The 17281-nt window shown below is 38.2% G+C and overlaps 1 protein-coding gene across 1 annotated transcript in view; it reads right to left on the reverse strand.

The window, feature by feature from the left end:
- Positions 1-17281, reverse strand: part of DIP2C (disco interacting protein 2 homolog C) — a 307235-nt gene that overhangs the window by 58648 nt on the left and 231306 nt on the right. Inside the window, exons 16-23 of the mRNA XM_053949813.1 lie at positions 16595-16688; positions 16358-16477; positions 15360-15474; positions 11361-11500; positions 9629-9765; positions 7239-7447; positions 6309-6423; positions 1941-2142 (exon numbers count right to left, since the gene is read on the reverse strand). Of these exons, the coding sequence (XP_053805788.1) occupies positions 1941-2142; positions 6309-6423; positions 7239-7447; positions 9629-9765; positions 11361-11500; positions 15360-15474; positions 16358-16477; positions 16595-16688 (1132 nt within the window). The remainder of the gene's footprint in view (positions 1-1940; positions 2143-6308; positions 6424-7238; positions 7448-9628; positions 9766-11360; positions 11501-15359; positions 15475-16357; positions 16478-16594; positions 16689-17281) is intronic.

Below are 17281 nucleotides of genomic sequence, written 5' to 3' on the forward strand. Positions count from 1 at the left end.
AAATTCATGTGATTTCTTTTGCATTACGTTTTCCTCACTGCCATCCACAAAACCAAAATTTGAGCACATCTCTGCTGACATAAACTTTGGTTAGGAACCAGAAGAGGTTGAAAGATACGTTGGACTGGATTAATCCTCTCAGAACAGCTCTAATTTAACATGGGCTCTCCACAACCAGAGACATATCTTGTCTGCCTTCACAGGAGGAATCTGGAAAATTTAGCTCCTACTGTAGGCATGTCCATTCAAGTGCCTCAGTCCAGAGTGACAACATTCCTATTTCCCTCTTCTGTTGCCTGGGCTAAGTTGCATCTGTATTAAGACTTCTGTAATGCTACAGACACGGAGTGACAGGGATTAGGAAGGCAGATGGTGCATATGATAAAATACATGCAAGCCCTCTAGAATAAGATTGAGAGTGAAGTAACTTCAGAAGAAAATAAGATGCCGTGGCTGACACTCTTCCATTAGGTGGATTTCACTGATCTTTTGTTGTTGCCATTAGGGGACAATACCTGTCTCACAGATACCATTTAAGCTCATGCTGGCATTCGTTTTCTGCTTCTCCAGCATGGATTACTGATCAACTGCAATTTATACCAGGCTCTATTTCTAGCCTATGATGTCCAAATGATTGTTTCTGGTATAAGTAACCAGATAATGTACAATCTAAAGCACCTACAGACTACTCTGCTTTAAAATTATAAAAGCAATACCCTCTGGGTATGTCACAACAACACAAAATGGGAGAATGTGATACTATCAGTTTTGTTTCTATGCTCATGGCATTAAATATTCCTATTTCCATAGTAACACTTAATGTATACATAACATATCTGTAACAATCTCTATTGATTCTAATTCAGCAATTATTTTATGGTAGAGCAACAAGGAAATACCAATGTGACCACTGCAGTAAAAGGTCCCCTTGCTTTCATTAAGTTAGTTCAAGTCACTGTTAACCTCTGACACTCCCAGTATCCACAAACCGAGATTATGGTTTTGATTCTGAAACATTTGTCCAAAGGTTTTAAAAAAAGATGATGGTTTAGGTAAACTTGCACTGAATTCATGAGGGATAGTCTCCATATCTAAGATCCAGAGAGCAAACCCACTTCTAATTCCAAGGTGTTTTTCAAAGTGGAAAATAACCAACACTTAGTCTAATGTAGCTGAATCCAAGTCTTAAGCCTGAGGCTACACATCCAGCACTCCTTGAAATTAATCTGAGTACTAAAACCTGCAATTGGATTCAAAGGCAAAAACTTGTTAAAATTTCCTTGTACATTGGGCACAAATAACCAGTGACTGGATTACAGCAGGCTACAAGGGCATTCTTGGTCTCTTGGGACAGTCCCTTGCTGAACCATTTCATCCTACATTCTTCATGAAGAGGCAGAACATCTGAAGAACCATGTTAAAACTAGAGTTTTTCCTCTAATACATCTGCTGGAAGAGTAATACAGAATCTCCCCACAGAGGTGGGGGATTAAAACACTCATTCTTTGGCTTAATTTATTCATGATCAGTTTTGAAGTATTTGCTCTTCCAACATTGTTATTTAGTGTCAACAGTCCTCTTCCTCTCTGTTTCTAGTTTACAAACTCAGCCTTCAAAATAAAGATTTTATCTTTCTCTCCATCATCTTTAAACACAACTGAAGAGGGATTTACAAAGAACTCCAGGTGTGGTCTCAGCAGTGCCTTGTAGAGTGATAAAAATCTCATCTTTATTGAATTAGTATTTTTCCTTGCACTCTCTGTGAAGGTGCTTCTAGCTCCTGGCAACACCAATGATCTCCTTGACATGCACAGAATATTGAAGAGGAAAGCTGATGAAGCTGATTCTCACCTGTATCAGCAATTACTTGACTTTGCTCCTTTACAGTACCATAAGCACACAGCATGAAGTCACAGGCCCTGGGCCTTCACTCCTCTTACCTGGTTGCTTTTGCCTTGGTTTAGGCAGGTTTGTTACGCAGGTGTGGGGACACATCAGCACGTTACAAGGATGCAGAGATCCTTCCAGGAAGAGCTGTTTGGTTTCTGACAGGTGAATCCCTCCCAGTGGTGTCTTGGGAAGCGTGTTTGCTGGGACAAGTGCTAGGCAGTAGACTCCCACTTGATGGATGCTGTCAATTGCCTAAAAAACACACAGGAAGTCGATTTTAATGAAAGGCTAATTTTTCATCACTCTAATAAGCATGTGTTCTGAATTACTGCATAAAACAGCCCTAATAATTAACTGGCAATGGAAAACACTTCAGCTATGTCAGTGATAAGGAGGTTCTTTTCACTGGGAACAGGTGGACAGAAATGTTGCTACACTCATTCCAGCAGATAAAAAAGCAACTAAAAACCTGGTGATAAATGCACACAAATCTAGTAGGAAACGCTACCTTGTTTCAGGCTACAGCCTTCCTTATCACCTCTTAAGCACACATTAGCAGCAGATATCGTGGAGTTTTTTTACAAAGATGGGCTGTCAGACCACATGAAATTGCTTTTAATCTATGCACTTCTCAGAGCTAAAGTTCAAAGGATTCCTATCAACTTAATATCCAGACCATCTTTCTGAGCAGGGCAAAATTTCAAATAACCCCTACAACTAATGATGTATGCAGCTTGTAAATATTTTAAAATTTTTTATCAGGTAATAACTGCTTCATTCCTGATCACAGTGTAAAATATTTTCAAGCAGGAATGGAAAATATATAAGAGAAAACTATGAAATGATCCACTTGAAAAAAAAAATTGGTTGGACAAAAACCCAAAAAAGAAGCATCTTTGAATATATAGCAACCATGTTCACTGCCTGATATGAAAGTGAATTAAACTGCATCACTTTCAATAAAATTATAGTGTACAGTATCTATGTAATTTATTGAGTTAAACATGAATATCCATGCACATAGATTTTAATTCCCCACAGATTTAAAGGATTTATTTATTTTAAGTGTGTTAGAACACCAACTTCAGTGTGCTAGAACACCAACTTCAGGCATTTACGCAAATTGAGAAACAAATTACAAATAGCATCTCTAATGAGTAGTTAAATGTTCAAAAATATAATTCACTTATCTTGCTTTTTAATTTTAAACTGTGGGAAAAGTGAATTGATATGTGTGCTGCCTTGAAGATACAATCTATACTCTGAGAATTAAATAATCACTTACAGTTATGCATGTACTAAAGTGCAGACCAATAAATTACTGGTTACTCCTACAGACTAAGCAATGCTTCTCTTTTGGCTTCTGTTTGCTCCACTTCTTATTTATTTGACTGCAAAATCTCATAAGGAAGAATAATAAAATGGTGACTCATTTAAAAGCATTGGAATTTTAGCAGTAGTAGCTCTCATAGCAGAACTGGAAGCCCTTGCTGCTGGTCTACAGACACCACCCAAAATATCAGCAACAGTGAAATATTTATGGCAGCCAGCACACAACGGCTCATGTTTCTGGCAGAAACCACCAATACCTACTAATCATAATGTTATTTGTAGGTTCTGAAAAGCAGTGATAAATCATGGGATCCTCACCTGACATCAGCCTGAAGGAAAACCATCACAAGCCAAGTAACCATTTTTACTCAAAGACAAAACTCTGTGGCTCCTACAGGTGGTGAATGGAAAGCAATACCCAGCTGTGGTAGGATGAGTGTATGCAATGATTCCTCAGTAACTTCTGAACTGTCTCTGAGAGATACATCTGCTAAACAATGCCACATAAATAACATGGGTCATTCAAATCTGTCACCTTTCACACCTTTGAGTTGGACACATTTCTGAAGCAGGGAATGACTTTGTCACAAGGATGACAGCTGGTGAACTGAGCCTTAAAATTTTGAGGGAGAAGAGTACCAGTCAATTTTAATACTGCTGGCATTTATGCATCCTGCTGATTGGATGGCTTGGTTTTTGAAACTACTGTGCCCAGCCAGAATCAAACAGTATCTGAAATCTCTGTCCCTGTCTTTCATTGTGAAAATGGACAAGATAAACCCAAACTTGAGGAGAGTCCAGACTGCTGTGTTGTTTGAGCTTGGAAAACATCTTGTTCTGACACAATTCTCTGGGTAAACACTCTCCAGTGCTGCAGTGGTAAAACTAACATTCAGTCTGCCATACCGGGACCACAACCCTGCCTGAAGGGTCAGTCTGCAGCAGATGAGTATCTAGGATCTATCTGACTGAACTGCTGGGTGATCTGGGATCTTCACCCTTCTACTCTCAAGAAACTCCATCCCCAGCCTGACCACTCCCTCCCAACCATCCCTCTGCTGAAGCCCACAGATGCAGTCCAGCATAGTCCCACAGGTATAGCAGCTCTACCATCCTTCATCTCCCTGCCAAGGGGCAGGATGGGTCAGGAGAGTCAGAATATGTGCAAACCACTGGAAAAACTGGTTCTGCCAGTTGACACAGCTCAACTGCAGGGAAGAGACAGCAAGGCACAGCAGTGCAGGGCTGGCACAGAGCAGCACTCACAGAGTGTCAGACAACTCACAAATAGCGTTAAAATCAAGTAGCAATTTGATGGGAGTTTGTTACCATGGACTTCACTGAGAGTCATGACACAGGTTGTAATATTGTTATGTTGTGCCTCACTAGCAGATGATTCAGATACATCTGGTTACCACTTCCTGACATCTGTCATTAAAACTCTGATTGGGAAGAGGCACAAAACATCCCACATGTTCCTGGCTTCTGTCCTTCCTCTGCTCTCAGCTGTGTGGAAACAGAAACTTCTTGTTCACATAGAGGTGCATGCCAGAGTTGCAGGCTTCACACGTGGGTGATGAAAGCAGCCACACATGTGAGTACTTTGATACATGGCCTACTATTCTTAGACACTGTTGGGACTTGATCAGGCTCAGAATAACAGGGCTGACTCTTGGCAGGAGTATTGGGACACAGGATTCCTGCAGTTTTTAGTGCAGAACTCTACTGGCCATAATTGTGTAAGACATTAGTTTTGTAAAAGTCACAAAGATGCTTCACTGACAAAACAGGACAAGTGTTAAGCCCAGGGTTTCAGACCCTTTAGGAGCCTGCTACTTGACAAAAGTGTGGGCAACCCAAAGCCTCTCCTTCTACAGTAGTTGCCCTAGGTGATACTAGGTGTTTCAAAGGCTTTCTGTGTGATGGCAAGCTAGAGGTTCTATCTTTTCTTGGTATTAATTTAGATTTACTGTGAATATGAGATGCCTCTAACTGTATGAAATGTAGCTGTCTTTTGAATAAAGAGAGCAGATAAGCCTGTTTTGAGATGGGTGAAAGCTATTTTTTTCAGTTTCTTGAAGGATAGTGTAGATAGATTCCCTTTCTTATTCAGTAAAATACAATGATGAAAAAAAAAAATCTCTGAATTTTGTAGAATCTTTTTCTTTGCTCTTAGGTAAAGCAAAAATATGCCTGCAGTATAATTACTGAGAAGAGTCCTTGCAGAAGGACAGAAAGGAAGGTAGGAAAGGGAAGGAGAAGTAACAGGAGACCAACTGTAGATAGAGTTGAGACAACAAGGTAGCAACAAACAGATTTAATCTGACTACATCTCCATTAAATCTATTGCTTTTGAGTCTGAATTGGATTAACCACAGAGATGGAAGATGACCCTGTCTAAAGTATCTAACATTTTTGTGTGTGGACATTAGAGTTGAAAAAATCCCTGAGTATTATATTGATATTGCCAGACTGCTGGAATGGGATTCTTTGGAAGAGGTGTTCCTCTTAGAAGATAACCTCATTGTAGATACCTAGATCTGAGCTAATCAATCACTTCATTTCAGTGGGGGGAAATTGGGATTTTTAGGCCGAGTTTCATTCAGTTTATTTTAGCTGTCAACATGGTACACTAAAAACACATAATTCTCTTTCACCTGCCAAAGAAAATAAATCTGGATGAGGCCAGCTCTGTACCCATGCTTATAACTGTGAGCAGAGACTGGTAGCTTTTGATAGTAAGAGTATATAATCAATTCATTCATTCATTCATTCCCCTTTCGAAGTAAAGAATTACAATATCCTTATAAACCATATGCTACTTTCTCTTTGCTATTATTTACTTCAATTCATTCCTGTTTTCTCATAGCATTTTGATTAGGAAAAGGATCACACTCTGGATGTGTACAGACCAAATAGGAACTGTCACTCAGAAGAATCTCATTTTGTGCTCAGTAAGAGCAAGTGCAACTGAAGGTGGATTCACAATTACTCAAACGTCAGTTACCTTAGGGGTCTGAAAGATCAATAAAAAGAATATAAAGTAAGAAAAAAAATAGCTTCCAAACGTACATATAGAGCATTACCTGGAGAACTCGACTCATCCACTGAAAACTGTCTTCTTCTGTGGAGTCTGGCCTTTGCTCAGCAACAATAACTATTCTTTCATCGTGCAGCACGCTCACAGAAAACACTGCTATTCTATAGAAGGAGAGAAGAGCATTTAGTGCCAGGACAGAGGGAAAAAACTGTCTTCTGCATTAACCTTCTACAACTCTGATTTCTTTACTTATTAGTTAGACTCCTGGTGTGTCAATTATTAATATATTTATGGGAAAAAGCTACAAGAACAGTTTTAGATAACTTCTGGAGTCGAAACAGCAGGCTTTGTTCTACAGCCATGTATATACAAGCAGAATGTCACAGCAGGATTGAGAAGTGAACATTCTTGGAAGATGAAAAGCACTACATTTGGGTCACACCAAGGTTATTGCTAAGATGTTATATAAGAGCCAGCATAAGCAGCTTCCTTGGCCCTGTCTTAGAAGATGGTAATTGCAACATCATTTTGTGAGAGGTCTGACATGTGATGGAGTGTGAGCACGTGCTATTGCATGAGGCTCAGAAGTTTTGGATGTCTCCTGCTCAGTTTCAGCACTGGGAAGTGAGGAAGGTCACACAAAGAACCACTTTCACATTCAAAAACTTCAGTGTAAGGCATATTGGAAATTTCAGTGCACACAGAAAGGCTCCTGTTGAGCCAACACCCTCAGAATTAACCAGCTGTTCAACTGGAAATTTCAGTAATCACAGTTTCAAGACCTTGGTATCCAAACATTGCCTCAACATTGCATTGGTCTTCCCTCTGCTGTCTCCTGGTTCAGGCAATATGAATGGAACTGGAGAGAAATTACAATGCAGATCAGGCACTGCTTTCTGAAAGCATCTGGATCATTTACACTTCATCTAAGCAAAATAAAAATTTCTACATAATATAAAAAAAGAAAAGGTCAAACCTCCCCCTGTAGACAAATTTCATGGGTTCCACGGCCAGTGCTGTTGCTACAATGTCATCAGCATTATGTCTTCTTCCACTGACAACCATCAAACCATCCATTTTGCCAATAACAAAGACAAGTCCACCTGGTCCTATAAAGCCTAGGAGTCCAGTCCTTATGAAAGGATATTCGGTGATAGGGCCACCAGAACTGGTCATAGGAAACACCTGTAAAACAGAAACATGGGTCTTCAGTTCTATAGACAGAGATCAGGCTGCAGAGTATTTCAGGCATTTTCTCTCAGATGGCTATTCTGAAACAAAGTAAATAGGTCACTGGTGATGCTCTTTATCCTTCACTGACCATAAAGGGAGTGTCAGGAAACTCCTACACTGGTGTGTACCTGAGTTCCAGCAAATTCAATCCCATTCTGTTTACCATACACATTTTCTGTAACTGTGAGTCTGTAAATAATTTATGACCTTAAAAATATATAAATCAACATCAGTATTAAAAAAACCCCCATGCTGAGCAGACTGCCAACTCGAGGTGCTGTGTATAGGTTAACTGAGAGCTTAACTCATGAACATTTCAGTAGAGTTTTTTTTTCAGTACCTCATGCCCATTTCCAGCACAGTGTAAGAAATAGGCAGGCTAGAAGTGAAGCTATTTTAAGGTACAGTACATTAATGATTCTTTCAGCTGACCACATTTTTATTTAAGGTCAATTAAGTTCTCAGAATACTAGTGATAATGTCTTCTGTAGCACACCAGGAAGTGAAAATACAGCCCTACAGAGCACCTCTCTAAATGTCTGAACACCAGACATACGTGACTTCCACAGACAGATTCCTATGGCTTTTTCTACTCTAATTAGCACAGTGTTATCCTTTTGACACGTGAGCTACTCTGAGCTGCATTCTAACACAACCACACTTTCCTGCAGTCATTTCTTTAAACTTAAATAGTCTAAAGGCAAAAAGACAATGGCAAGTAGAATGCCATGCCTATATACTGTTCTTGAAGGCTCATCTAAAAACAAAGGTCAAATTCTGCTGCCAGATGCCCATGGATGACTCTTATTGAACAGATTTAATGCTTATACATTCTTGGCCATAATTCATTACAGGAACACAAAACTCTTTGACACTCTAATACCTGCAACATGAAATGCACAGTAAAACAGAATAGAGATCCACTTTGAGAAAACACTTAAAAACATGCTTAACTTTAAAATAGAGTAGTCCTGATCACTCAATGGCAGTTTATTTGCTTAGCATTAGGAATTAGTCTAAATCAGTCTAAAAATGATGTTAACCTGCTGAAAGTCATGAATTATGAATGATATCATAATAACAGCAAGTACTACAAAATGAACATTAAGTACCTTTCTACCCTTGAGTATGTAAAATCCAGGATTATCACCCACACTGAGTATTGCCAATTGTATTTGCAGCATAAAAATCAGTTATCAACAAATTTCAGATCACAATAGCACAGTAGGATTCCTGACTTCAACAGTAGAATGTAGAATAATACCTACTTGTCTCCTTTAATTATATAACCTGCAGTGTTTACAACATTCAGCTCTGCATTTTGCAGGAGATATTAGTCACATTAGTCTATTAAAAGTGGTAATAACAGAGAGTTTTTTAAGAGAAACCTAAATGTATTAGTGTTAATTTCTGCCATAAACATTAAGTAAGAAAGAAATGCAGCTTTAAAATAATTTTTTTTTCACTTTTTCTCTAATTTCTTCAGCCTTACACACTGTCTTCAGCAGAAGTTAATGGTAAGAAGTGAGCAGGTACTACAGAGCTATCAATACATCTGTGTGCACTGGAGTCAGAAAACAGATTCCACAAAGCCCAAAGGCTTTCAACTAAGGAAATTCAAACAAGAGCAGGTGGGGACTAATCAGGAAAAGGTTTCTCTGCTCTTCAGATACATCTCTTGAAGACTACATCTGTCAGGATTCTGTACAAATACAAGCCTTAAGGCTGGAAGTGCTATGGAAATGTAGAAAACTGCTTTCTAGAGATACCAAACAGCTTTCTTACTGTTTGCAATAATCAAATTCTGCACATAGACTTGTACAATATTACCTTTTGAACTTGGTCTTTCTTACTCCTTTCCTTCTGATTTTTTTCAGCTCCCGGTATCTTATTTGAATATTGAAGTAAAAGCTCTTCAGAGCCAAAACTAAACTCACATAAAGATCTACTATTGCACTTAATGAAATGGACTTCAGTGCAGATTATCTGGCTAGAATATAGGTACCAAGCCATAAGCATTGATTAATATTGCTATTCTCATACTGTTAATATCAATACTTCATGTCAAATACTACCTTGAAACAGAAGAAGTTCAAAAGGAAGGATTTTACTTAGCACTTTTTGTCAACTTACCTCAAAAGTATTTTTGGTCATGCCCGAGAGTCCATAATATGATGTACCCGTTGCAATAGCACATACACAAAGTTCTCCTATTTCATCTGTTTTACAGAGCTGAGGAATTCCATCTGGCTTCACTGAACACATTATAGCTAGAGGGAGAAGAAAGGAATTAAAAAAAATATTATAAAATGAACCACAGAATAACATAAGTGCTGTGGGAAAGACATCAGGGTGGAGATGACATAAACAAATGAATTACATGTAGACTAATATCTAATAATCAGTTTCTTGAACATTACGGTGTTCAACATTATCAAGTGGTTTTCTACTATGAATGATATTTATATAAAGAATGCAATGTAAACTCAGTCTTTACATTGATAACAATACCTATTTGCCTTGCTCTCTGAAACTGCAGTTCATCTGTAATATTGCTGTGAAATGTGATTGTGTTTCCAGCTTTGCGTACTGAAAATCAGATCTGCCTCAGTCGGTGCAAAATTAATTACCCTAATGGAGCCCTTGATAATTACTATACAGCCAGGGAGGCAGGCAACCAGGAAATCCATCTCTCAGATAGTAGCAAGTAACACCATATGAAAGATCAAGATATTCCAGCAGACTAATTTTACTGAGAATCTATCAGAGTTCAGACTCCTGTCTGGTCTTACAGGCCTGCAGAGACAGCAGGAGCTAAACATGAGGATTAGAAAGCACTGGTCTGAGAAAGAAGCACTATTTTATGTCAACCATTTGAACAAGAATCAGGAATGCTGCTTTAGCTATCATCTCTGGGGCTGGAGTACAGCATTGGTAGATTTTGTAATTGCACAGACGATATGATGATCAAGGGAAAGTAGAAGGGAATCAACACATCTTTTAGGTACAAGGATACAAAATCTTGAACAACGTTTCACTCAGAGGATAAACAGGAGCATGCACTTTCATTAAATTTATCAGAACATAATATGAAGTGTAAGATGGCACATCTATTATAATATCTTGTATGATAACTGTTAAACAACAATCAATTGTATCTTCCTTTATTTTAAGTTGTTCAACTGAAATTTTGTAAGATGCATCATTATGTTTTATAGCTTTGGTCCATAACATTCTCTTACAAAAAAATTAAGTATTAGCCTTTTCTAGTATCCATAGCATCTTATTTAAAATGTAGCTGCCTTATGAAAAGTGTTATCTTCCTCTTCAGAAGCACTGGTTTCAGTTTGAATTTATCAACATGAACTTTTCAGCCATACCTCCTCTATCTAGTAACTGTGTGATAGCAGAAGACCTTTGGAAAAACATTCTGCAAGAATGCTTTGGAAAAACATTCTGCAAGCTTTCAGATAGCAATTTTATTGATCCTTAGCATAGGCTATGAAAATTTCCCTACTGAAACCTTTTGTCTTGGTTAGACTTACAGATATTTGTAGCCCCAGTACTTTAACTTCCTTATTTTGTCTACTAACACCTCACAGCTTAGGAACAGATGTGGTGGCAGGTTATTTAATACATGTTGCTAATGCAAGCACAGACAGACACTGAGGTAAATGCAGACAAGAAATCTTGGGATTTCCAAACCATGATGCTTTGTAAGGTAATGCTTTTGGACTAAAATATTTTCAAGGAGCTTGTAGTCCCAAAGCTTGTGTTCCGGCAACAAAGAATGGTCACCTGCAACTTTCTACTGCCAATCACTCAAATTGATGAATCATTGTAAGTTTGAAAGGAAGTTCCTCACCTCCTGGCATCACTAAGCCAACATCCTGGACAGTCAGGACAGACAGCTTTTCTTCAGAGTCCACTCGAATCACTCCATAGGTGAGACCATGCATGGACAGAACTCCTCTTCCCGGCGGCTGGTTGCTGTCATCTGTTGGCCTACAAACACGGGTTAGAGCATCAGGGCACCATCAGGCAGGTGTAAACATTTACTTGTGCTTAATGGACCACTACTGCAAATACTCCTCTGTTTCAAGGGTTTAAAATTTCTCCTTCCTGCTTCCCCTGTTAGGCCCAATAAGATCCTGTTTTTCAGTCATTTCTGAGTAATTACATCTTTTATCTCTCTTATTCAGTACCCATCCACATATATGGGACTGCTGAGATGCAAGTAACCCAAACTTTTACCCAAACATTTACACAAAAGAGCCTGTATTTAATTTTCAGAAAAAATTATAAAGATTGCCTAACCACCCAAGAGCTTTTACCTAACTTTTAAAATACTGAAAGATGATGTAGATGAAGTGGAAGGAAATTGCATTACAAATATTTGGAATTGATCAGTAAACTTGTTGAATTTTATATGTTATCTATTTTGAGGCAACCTGGCTGAGATTTACTGTCAAGTATTTGTGGAAGACACAAGGACTTCACCATCTTCATCTGAGTGCATGTAATTGAATCCTTCCTATTCTAATTTACCACATGAAAATTAAAACAAATTACACCTTCATCAGTCATGGTCAAAATGTGGATGCAGCCTCTCAGTAACGCCTCACTTTGCTCGGATTCATTGCTGTAAAATTCCACAGCATCAGCACAAGATGCCTGTCAGCTTGCTTCAGCATAAAACCACCTGCTGCACCAGTGGATACAATTATACCTATGGAGAGTGTGGCTTGAGTAAATGAGTGTTGATGTATGCAAGTTGAGTGTTGATGTATGCAAGGCAGGGGAAGGTGTCAGAGCTTTTCATGTCTGGAAGGACTCTCCTGCTGTCCCTCATTTTAAAATACAAACGGGAAGGTGACATGGTGCTGATTTGAGTTCAGATTACGCATCCATGAAGAGCAGACTCCAGCTCTTTTCAGGATGGATTGAACAGCCAATATTTAGCTCACAATTCTGCATTTTTTCCAAATACTCCATCACAACACAACTATTTTTTAACAGATAATGTCCTTCGATCCGACATTTCTCCTCTGCTGTGCTTGAAATACTAGATGGGCCTCAGCCAGTCCTGCTCATGTAAGCCTTGCCCTGATGGGCTCTATAAATTTCAATTAATAGGTTTTACGAGCCATATTTCTCAAGTGACATTGTCAACAAAGAAGGATGTGAGCACACTTGAAATTGCATTAGAGCATAACAAATGGTGCTAGTAAACAAGCACTCGTGATAAATAACATTCCCATCATGTAAAAGGAACTTTCAGTGACATTATTGATCAACTTTCTCTCATCCCTGCTCCCCAAAAGACACATTTCTCCTCATGTGCTCATGAGAAGAAAGGTCTCCTGGAGGCTTCTCACTGACTTCCAGAAGTAGAGGCCATCTGGACTTTCACCACATCCATTTTCTTGCACTACTTATCACACAAAGCATTTTGAGAGCAGCTCCTCCTACCATTTACAATCTATTTGACCACTGCTTTTTGCCAGCCATTTAAAAGGGAAAAAAAACTGTCCTCAAACTTTTGCATTCCCTTAAGCAAGTGGGTTCAGACTAATATGCAGTAAACCAAGGGGGAATAACATGAATTATTTGCATGACACATCGCTTTGAAGATTAGGGTTTGTGATTCAGCACTAAGGCTGAAGCACCTCTAGCCTATTACTGTCTTTTTCTAAACTATAAGGTTATTTCAACTGAGAACTGGTTTTGTTACTCTTGCTTGTAGGAAGTTCAATGAAAATACACCATAGATTTTGAAAGAGTCAGAGCATTAACAGGGAGCTCTCTGGATGTCTGCTCTGCAGGGAGTAATTTTAATGCATACTTCAGCAGTAACTCTTTGGGAATTGTATGATAATGACTTTACTGTCAGTGGAGATGGCTTGAACAAAATGAAAAATACTACATCTCCCGAGTTCATCTAGCATTATCTTACCATTAAACAGAGTTCAAATAAAAGGAGATGTGTTCTGTAACACTCACTGCAGTAAGAACTGCTCTGTAATTACACAGTGAGGCACTGAAGATAAAATGCATATTTTTTCTTTTTGAATTATCCAGAATGCTATGTGCTAATAATTTATTTTGTAAGGTCTCAATGCTAGTTAATTTGGAAATGAATTTTTTGTGCTTCAGAGGGCTACAGGCACAGAGCTTATGTCTTGAAAGGGCACATCAGTCATGCCATTATGAAGTTCTCCCACTTCATAACCTGTGATTTGGGCCAAATTTTCCAGGGTTGGCCCAGGAAATTAAAAACCTGCTCAGTGCTCAGCACAAGAGATGTTTGCTGCCCATTCACTTCCTCTTTGAACTTACAGGCAAGAGTTCATTCCAAGGGAGCAAAGGCCTGCACAGCCAATGGTAGGGAAATCCATCTAAGGGAAAGACACTGGGTACTTCTTGTATAAAGCTGAGAGCAGGCTGGTGGAGCTGAATGAAGGGCTCTCTGGAATCCTGTAGTTCACAGAAAGACAACTAACCTGGGTAGGGTAAGTTCCTGATGGATTGCTTTCAGATGTTCTAAACTAATAATAAGGTGGCTGAAAATCAACCACACTCTTGGCCTCATGTCCTTCCTCCTGTAAATGTTTTGTTGGAAAGCTAATTGAAAATCTAGTTAAATTTCACTTGGATGGTGTATTTAGGAATTTGTGGCAGGAAGTATTTTACTTAATGCTATTTTAGTGCTTTACATGTTTATATTGCATAGTCTAACGTGAAACAATTATAATTGGCTGCAGAAACACGAACTTCAAAACAAAGTGATTACTGTTCAATGTACAATTTTTGGAAAACTCTGCCAAAACAGACAATACTTAGACCATTTACTGTGTGCTACAGCACTCCTGACAGCATACTGCTGCTAGAGTAAAGTCTTATGAGAGGCTGAGGGTGTTGGGGGGCTCAGCCTGGAGGAAAGGAGACTCAGAGGGGACCTCACCACTTCCTAAGTGATAAGGAAGGCTGTAGCCTGAAAGGCTGCAGCCAGGTTGGGCTTTTCTCCCAAGTAACAAGTGACAGAACAAGAGGAAATGGCCTCAAGTTGTGCCAGAGGAGGTTTAGATTGGATATGAGGAAAAATTTCTTCACCCAAAGGGTCATGAAGCATTGGAACAGGCTGCCCAGGGAAGAGGCTGGGACACCATCCTTGGGTATTTAGATGATGTGTGCAAGTGGCACTCAGGGACACAGTTTAGTGAAGGCTTTGCAGTGCTGGGTTAATGGTTGGATTCAATGATCTTAAAGGTCTTTTCCAGTCTGAACAACACTGTGATTGTATAAAAATAACACTTAACAGTTCGAGTAGCATTTAGCAGTTTTAGTGGAATTTATCTATTTTATTTCTAGTCACAAATCCCTTAGACTCAAAGAGCATTTCCATATGATTACTGGGAGTCTGTGAATGGTTAAAAAATGCCTGTCAGCCAAAAGCAACCTGCAGAATGTCCTAATTCTCTCTAAACAGAGTACTTAAGAATATGATTTTCCTCAATGGCAATTCCACTTAATTCTCCCATTTTAATTAATTTTATGCTTACGGTGCTTACGGTGGCATTTTTACATCTTTATTTACAGAATTTCCTTGTGCATTTCAACTTATTTAATTTAAAATGATTTAATTTTACAGCAATGGGAGCCATAAAGCATTCTGAAGTTAAATCATTACTCTAAAAATTCTTATTGTATGTCTTCCTTGGACATAAACAAATTGCAAATATGCATATTAAATAGAAGTTAAATATGCAGATTCATATTTAATTTTTTTCTTCTTTTTTTTTTTTTTTCCAAATTACCAGATATACACATTAAATGGGTCTATTTTCACTGGTGTAACATGTACCTTCGAATAGCCACAGTGAGAGCTTCTGGTGAACTAGCACAGGGACAAATGACCTCCTGCCTTAGACCTTTACTTTGGAAGACATTGAGAAATGCATCACAGGAAGAAATGGACCCTGGGGTAAAGAAAAAAAAAACAATTAGAGAAAAAAGTAATTTGATTTCTGAAGTGATGCTATTCAAACTGCAAATGTACTGTTTAATATATAGGCTTTTCAGGAAAAATCATTTAAAAAGGATCCATGTCCACTGGGAAATACATCATAGCTGCTACAACTACATATATATATATATATATATATGTATGTACGTATGTATGTATATGCACTTGTGTATATGCGTACAGGGAATAAAGACTAATTTTTAAACATTAAATCTTTTCATTATGCTTACTTAGAAAAGCTATTAATGCTAGATTTACAGTATCAATTTCATTGCACTGTTCCATTTCAGGATGAAGGAAATTAAAGATTTAATTCAGAAATTCCAAACAAACTACTACAAACAAGCAGAACAGCTCTATGCTGGTATCTTAAATAATACAGAGAAACAGCTCATGCTGTTAATTGCCAATGAAGTGATTCAAATGTGTTTCTCTAAAGTAGCTTAATCATTCCCCTAAAATTCTCAGTTACTTCTGTATCTGAGAACCGTCATTCAAAGGAAATGTTCTGATCCTTTCTATAGCTTAAGGTCTTCATTGCTTCAGCTTTTATAGATTCAGTCTTTATACATGACTGTGATGTTAAACAAAACTGGATTTACTGCAACTTACATTATATGGAATATCAAGTTTGTTTCAGGATGAGCTAAAGAAAAATATACTTTGAAAAAAATCCCAGACTGATTATTGTTTCCATAAATGTCACATAGTTTGTAGTAGATTGAAAATAGTAGTATTTTGAAAATATTTTAGCTAAGATGGGTGAAGATTGAAGCTTTAAGTGCAAGAGAGAAACCCCTTCCTGTTCTGTCCTGTGCTGGAGCAGCAGAGCTTACATGGGTTTGCACCATCAGCCACTATCAGCATCCGCAGCGAGGAGAGGTTGATGTCCCTCTGGTCTCGATGTGCCACCAGCGCCCAGTGCATGTCTCTGGACTTCACACAGGCAACTTTTGCTGCAGCAACAATGAGAAAATTACTAACACACCATAGAAAAGCTAGACAGCTGTGTTATCAATTTGCACTTTTGATTTTGACTATCAAGGAAACTTTTGTATATTCTTGTTCCTTACCTTTGTATTGACAAACTTTTTGTATCCATGACAGAGGATTCACTTTCATTAAGGAGTATGGAATGCTTATGACATGCATCATATTCATGACACTCTGAAATCAAAAAGATAAAAGGGTTTTAAAAAAAATTGTGGCAACTACTCATATTGTGTTATGGGCAGAGGCATCTATTGAAATCACTCTGTGCTTATTTTATTGTCAGTGCTGGCACTCATCTTTTCCTATCTAGCTACCTACATTAAGATGAAACAGACACCCATTTTCCAATGTTTTAATTAAGGATTAAGGATTTATACTAATCAGATCATAACTTTTATGCAGTACTGAAAAAAAAAAAACCATTTTCTTTCTATTCATACTTAAAGAGGTTCACTCTAAATAGAAAAAAATGAAAAAAAACATTGGGTGAAGAATGTCTACATGTTTGCTATGTACTTAGATATTATGCCTAAACCTGATAAACTGCCATGTATATGAATACTGTACTAAAAAGGACAAAAGCAGCAAGACATCTGTCTATGGAAATCCATCTCTGGGAAGACTAAAAGCTACCAATGGTAGTGGGGCACAAATTATTTAAAAGACAGGAGACAAAGAAATTGAAATCCTAGACTAAGCAGAAATTGATTTATTTTAACAGAAAACAAATGAAGGAGGTTTTAGTCTCTCTCCAGGTAAGCTAATTC

Source organism: Vidua chalybeata, chromosome 1, assembly GCF_026979565.1.
Source record: "Vidua chalybeata isolate OUT-0048 chromosome 1, bVidCha1 merged haplotype, whole genome shotgun sequence".
In the NCBI taxonomy this organism is placed as follows: Eukaryota; Metazoa; Chordata; class Aves; order Passeriformes; family Viduidae; genus Vidua; species Vidua chalybeata.